The sequence below is a fragment of the Gopherus evgoodei genome, chromosome 1 (assembly GCF_007399415.2).
Source record: "Gopherus evgoodei ecotype Sinaloan lineage chromosome 1, rGopEvg1_v1.p, whole genome shotgun sequence".
In the NCBI taxonomy this organism is placed as follows: domain Eukaryota; kingdom Metazoa; phylum Chordata; order Testudines; family Testudinidae; genus Gopherus; species Gopherus evgoodei.
The window spans coordinates 368,275,784-368,281,862 of record NC_044322.1 but is presented as its reverse complement, the minus strand read 5'-3'; the positions used below and the strand labels follow the sequence as shown (position 1 = coordinate 368,281,862).

At 59.0% G+C, this 6,079-nt stretch overlaps 1 protein-coding gene across 1 annotated transcript; it reads right to left on the bottom strand.

The window, feature by feature from the left end:
* Positions 1–285: 285 nt before the first annotated feature.
* On the bottom strand, positions 286–5,824 carry LOC115645374 (protein FAM71F2-like). The gene is made up of 4 exons (XM_030549967.1): positions 5,651–5,824; positions 3,153–3,337; positions 1,698–1,953; positions 286–429 (listed from the first exon to the last, which is right to left on the bottom strand). Exons 1-4 carry the CDS (start codon positions 5,822–5,824, stop codon positions 286–288), a joined length of 759 nt encoding a protein of 252 aa, XP_030405827.1.
* Positions 5,825–6,079: the final 255 nt, after the last annotated feature.

Genomic DNA, 6,079 nt, shown 5'->3' with positions numbered 1-6,079 from the left:
GATTCCAGGAGAAGAGTCTCGGGAAAGGGAAATGACATTGGTTCTAGTGTGTGCCGGTGCCAGTTTGCCCCCCTGGGCTGCAATGGGGAGAGGCAGCATGGTCGGACCACCTTGGCTCTTTCTCCCCAGGAGCCAGTCTGCCGTCCTATACATGTAACTGCCAGCCCTGGTTACTCCCACCCAGCTCAGTTTGGGTTGCTTTCGGCAGGAGCGACCGGCTCCTTCACTCGCTGGCTGGAGAGAAGGTTCTGAGAGAGGAGTTCAGGATATTTGATGGGAGTCCCTTTACCTTCTCTGGACTGAGCTGTCTTTCTCCGTTTTCCCCAGGGCTGCTCCTGAGAGATGGGAGAGTGTCCCCGATAATCGCTTGCCCATCCTTGCCACCACGCTGCGACTGGCTCCCCAGGGCGGCTGCGAATCAGGCACCAGCTGCAGGGAGAGACCACGTGGTAACGCTTATCCTGACGTGTGTTTGTAAGGCAGCCATCACTGTGCCACCAGGGCACAGCCTGTATGGTTTGGAGCAAGAGAAATTAGCACTGCAGCTACAGAGCTAAGCAATCTGCTCAGTGTGCACCTGTCCCTGGGGGTCCCTGAGGAGATGTACTGGGATGTCTCCTGTGATGAAGTGGGACTGTTCTTAATGTTTCCTTTGAATACTGTGTGAGTGCCTCAGTTTCCCTTATGCATTTCTTAGGACTCCAGTGTGCATAAATGGCCGACACTCTGTCTCCTGGCAACAAATGGCCAGGGCCCTTCCCCCCTGCAAGGGGATGGCTAAAGGTGAACAAAGATCAGGTGACCTCCTGGCCCGGGAAAAAGAAAAAGGCCAGAAAGGAGGGGCTGGAGGGGGTTTCAGTTTGGGGCTGGCTGGGGACGAGGAGTGAGGGCAGATGGGGTTGTCTAGCTCGCTGGGCCCAAGAACGGACCCGGCTGAGGGGTCTGGTTCGCTGTATCTACAAGCTCTGTTTTAGACCCTGTTCCTGTCATCGAATAAACCTCTGTTTTATTGGCTGGCTGAGAGTCACGTCTGACTGCGAAGTGGGGGTGCAGGACCCTGTGGCTTCCCCAGGACCCCGCCTGGGCGGACTCACTGTGGGAAGCGCACGGAGGGGCAGAGGATGCCAAATGCTCCAAAGAGAGACCCAGGAGGTGAAGCTGTGTGAGCTTCTTGCCCTGGAGACAGTCTGCTCTGAGGGAGAGGAGGCTCCCCAAAGTCCTGCCTGGCTTTGTGGGGAGCAGTTCCAGAGCATCGCTCGGGGACTCTGTGACATCTCAACTCCAGCTTCAACCTCAGACTCGACCCCCAGATCCCCTATAGGTCCCACAGAACAAGGGGATGGAGAGGACCCCCAGGGCAGTCCCCCGCATGTGGGAACAGAGAGGGGCCCCAACGGCCTCCTGGCCCCTGGCACATGGGGACAGAGAGGGGACCCCCAGGGCATCCAAGCCCCTGGCACGTGGGGACAGAGAGGGGACCCCACGGCATCCTGTCCCTCTCCCTGGCTCCAGAGCCCCAGGTGAGCTGCCTTCGCAGCCCTGGGGTTATGAAGCCAACGCCTCATGTGCCTGGCTGTCAGGTTCAGCCTCTAGGCAGGGCAGCTGAATGACCTGCACCTACTAGGCCCATCGCTGGCCTAGGGCTGCAGCGAGCCTGTCCTGGCTGGTGCCACTCGCCTCATGCCCAGGCGCCGTACCTGTGCAGGGGAGCTGGTGGAGGAGCTGCCCACGCTGAGCACCAGGCTGTGCGGGACGTGGATGGCGGGGTCCTTGGTGGTGATGGAGAGCCCCCGCTGCAGGATGTCCGCCAGCCGGCTCCAGAGCATGAACACAGCGTCAGGGTGTGCCTGGTGCAGCCGCAGGTAATAAACCTTCCCCGTGACCACCTGCACCCGCAGCAGGCGCCGGCTGCTGTCCTGCACCGACAGTCTGACGTACCTCAACGGAAGAAGCCTGGAGCCAAGGGAAAGCACCGAATGCCTGAGTCCCCAGGGACAGGAACGAGTGGCTGGACGGTGCCTGGGGCCCTGCGCTGGCTCTGGGGTGTGCACGGGGTCTGGCAGCAGGAGGGCCACGCCCGCCCCACTGAGAACTCGCAGGGAAGGGCCCCAAAGGGACCGTCTGCAGAGCCCCATGCCTCCGCACAGGGACCAGCTAACGAGGGAGGAGACACAACATGAGCAGCCAGACAGGGGCTGGCTTACAAAGGGTTAATGGCACACAACTCCCCGTCTGCATGGCAGCGACCCCGACTTAGCATCTGGGGGTGTCTGGGCTCACTCTCTGAAGGAGCAGGACAAGGGGGTGCTGGGGCCCCCCAGATTTAGAAGCACAACGACAGCATCCCCAGGCACCCCAGCCACGTGGGGCCAGCAGGAGCTTTTTTGGCGCCCTGGGCGGTGGAAGGTCCCACCCCCAAAACGCCGCCGATGACTGAGGTGGCCAAAGATCCAGCCGCCATGGTTGCCACCTCCCAAATGTTAGTGCCCTAGGCGACTGCCTATGTCACCTAATGGTTTGCGCCGGCCCTGGGGGCTGGTGTCACAGAGTGTCTAGGGCAGGGGTAGGCAACCTATGGCATGGGTGCCGAAGGCGGCACACGAACTGGTTTTCAGTGGCACTCGCATTGCCCAGGTCCTGGCCACCAGTCCAGGGGGCTCTGCATTTTAATTTAATTTTAAATTCAGCTTCTTAAACATTTTAAAAACCTTCTTTACTTTACATACAACAATCGTTTAGTTATATATTAAAGACTTATAGAAAGAGACCTTCTAAAAACGTTAAAATGTATGACTGGCACGCGAAACCTTAAATCAGAGTGAATAAATGAAGACTCGGCACAGCACTTCGGAAAGGTTGCCGACCCCTGGTCTAGGGGAACACAGGTGACAGACACAGTGTGGGCTCCACCAGGCCCCATGGCCGGAGCTGCGGGCCAGGGCAGTGCCCTAGACTCATGCACTCTGCCAGGGCACTGCAGTCAGCATGCTGCACATGGGAGAGGGGCAAGGGCAGGGGGGCGTCCTGCTCTGGCCCGAGTGGGGCGGGATTCGGTGGGACCCAACAGGCTTTTCCATCTCAGATGTCTAACAACTAAATCCCAGCACCTGAGATCTCCCTGCTAAGCTCCCCACCACCACCCTGTTCCTCACCTGCTAAGGGCCATGGAGGGCTCCTGGGGCTGGTCCGCCCTCCCGAGGGGGCTTTCTCCCAGCACTGCGAGCCTGGCGATCAGGAGCACATTGGGGAGGGGTAGGCAGGGCTCTGAGGACGTCACCCCCAGGGTCACCAGTGTGGGGGCGTTATGGATATCCACCCAGTTCCCCTGCTTCGTCACCTGCAACAAGAAGGCCCTGGGTCAACAGCAGGAGACGGAAATGGACCCTCACTGAGACACTACAGGACCGTCCCCTGCCCACACACACACATGCCCTGCCAAGCCACTGGCCTCAGAAGAGGGAATGTAACCCCAAGATTCACTCAATCGCATAACAGAGCCAATCATCAGCTCCAAGGTGCCTTTCCTCCTGGTCTTCCATGGGCTCTGAGAGCTCGCTGCTCCCCTGGGTCTGAGGCTAGCACCCAGTGAAAAATCATCCCCATCACGAAGCCACTGGCAGCCCTGGCACTAACTGGCCCTCTTGGCCTGCCGACATGGCAGGTGGAGGCTCAGCTCCTCTCTCCCAGGGGCAAGACTGTGGGGTGGAGGCTCAGAGCTTTAATACAGCTTTGGTTCCTTATCCCCTTCCCCACACCTGGGGTTTGACCCTAGTACCTTCAGCACCACACCAAAGCCCTGTGCCCCTTGTATGCAAAGAGTAGCTCCACTCCCTACAGCAGCAGTAGGCTGTTAGCCTCTGGTAGGCCAGCCACTAGAAAGGGATGCTACCCAATCTGACAGTGCCGCTGCTCCCATTCTCAAAGGATCACTGGGCACCTCCAGGCTGTGCGCCCCTCCCACCAAACAGATGCTGGGCCTGGCCCCCTCAACCAGCTCCAAACTGCTTACTAATTGGGTTTCTGATGGGGCGCCTCATCTAGGCTTCTAGAAGGGACAAGACAGCATGCTAATGCATGCACGCAGCACGTCCCATGGCTGCTGCCACCTTGCAACCCTGGAGGTCTCGACCTCTCCATTCCCCAGCACCAAACTTGGCACACAGGTGATACCCATGAAAGGGTTAATTCACCACACCCCAAGGCTCACTAATTAGCCAATGACCGTAGGTTCTGATGATCTAATCTTTCTAACTAGTGTTTTCATTGGCTGCTAAGCCTGTAATGGACTTTAGGTCTGTTCCAAGGGGAGATGTGTGGCTGCACTCCGGAGAGGGGAAGCCGTCACCCGCAGGTCAGCGTGAGCGCTAGAACTGCCCTAGCCAGCCAGCGTGTGCGAGGGAGGAGAGCACGAACATCTGGGGCAGGATCGAGCCAGAAGACATGGGCTGGGGCTGGCTATGTATAGAGGTGCAGAGAGAGATACAGAGGGCTGCTGGAGGATGGACAGATCTTCCTACAGATCAATCCCACATCAACGTCACATTCTGTGTCTGACCCACCCCCAAAGAACTCACTGCCCCGGAAACTGGGCCTGCCCCTCTCTGTCCCAGGGGAGAGTCCGCAGCAGCACTGGCCTGGCACAGTTCAGGGGCTCCACAGCTTGCCCCATTAGGTGCTTTTTCAGCCTCTTCCTGCTGTGATTTGGCCCATCCTATCACCACCAAACTGGAAACCCCACCCCGTTGCTTGGCCTCAGGGCCCTGGGCAGGAGCAGCAGCTGGGAGAGGGGGCTCAGCAGAGGCAGAGAGCTGGGTCCCACATGGGCAACACGGGTGGGGGGGGAATACTCCTTTCCTCTGGTCTTTCAGGTGGACACTGGGTGGAGGAGGATCCCAAGTCTGCAATATGGTGTTGAACACAATGTCAGCGGCTAATCAAACCAGCCGGGATGGTCTCCACACTGAGACCTGCAGGGGCTGAGACCCGGCCGAGCCCACAGTGAAGTGGTTTGATCCTTGCAAGGCTTTTGCAAGTGATCAGGGTGCAATGGGCAGCAGGGAAGAGGCAGAATTTCTTGCCTGTTCATGTACGTTCGGGGCCATGGGGCAGAGTAATTGGGGGACTGGAGCCAACCTCACTTGCAGGCTTGGCTAGATTTCTAAGCAGAGCTGATTTGTGGGGAACAGCAGGGGGCAGCGCTGCCAGGTGCTCCCAGAAAAGGCCTTTAGTCTCCCCATCACCTGTGCTCTAGGCAGAGGGTTCCCCTAGGAGCAGGCTTCACCCCACAGTCAGACAGCACCCCAGGACAGCTGCAACCCTTGCCACAGCCACTGTGCCAAGGGGGGTTCCTGCCACCCACCCTAGGGACTCTGCCAGGCCTGGCGACAGAAGCACAAGGCCCTGGAGCAGGATGCCTGGCCTGTGAGTTCAGGTCTTCGCTCTGCCCCAGTCTTTGGGACCATAAAGCAAACAGGTGGTAACATCTGCTGGAGCATAGGAGTTTGGCCCCCACCGAGGGACACTATCCTGCCCGGAACGGGGAGACCAAGCCTGGGACAACTTGCCATTAATTCATTGCTAGGGCCACTGTAGCAGGGCCAGACAGAGGCGGGTTAAAGCAGTAGGAGGCCTCTGGGCCAGGCAGAAGTACCTGGATGAAATTACTTTCAAACACTGCCGACTTGGGGAAAAGGTTGTAATCTGGAGAGCGGAGGAGCTGGCAGAGTATCCCACCTTCCACGCCGAGGTGCACGCCCGAGGCCGGATCATCAGCCAGGAACAGGCTGCAGCCACTGCTCGCATGGAAGCGCCTGCAGCCGGCCATGCAGCCCTCGGGAGCCGCTGGTTAGAGACACAGCATGCTGCTTCTGTCTGCGACAGCCACTCAGCATTTCTACTGCTCCTCTGCGCCACAGGCAGGGCCAGGCAAGGCCCCATCTGCAGCCTGCCTGGGGCCTGCAGCCCAGCAGAGTTTGTGATGTCACAATAACCGGCAGGTGACCTCTGCCCTGGCTAGGGCCTGGGAAAGGCCTGCCGAGGGGCACTGAGGACAGGGCAAGGCACAAGCATTTGCAGTGCC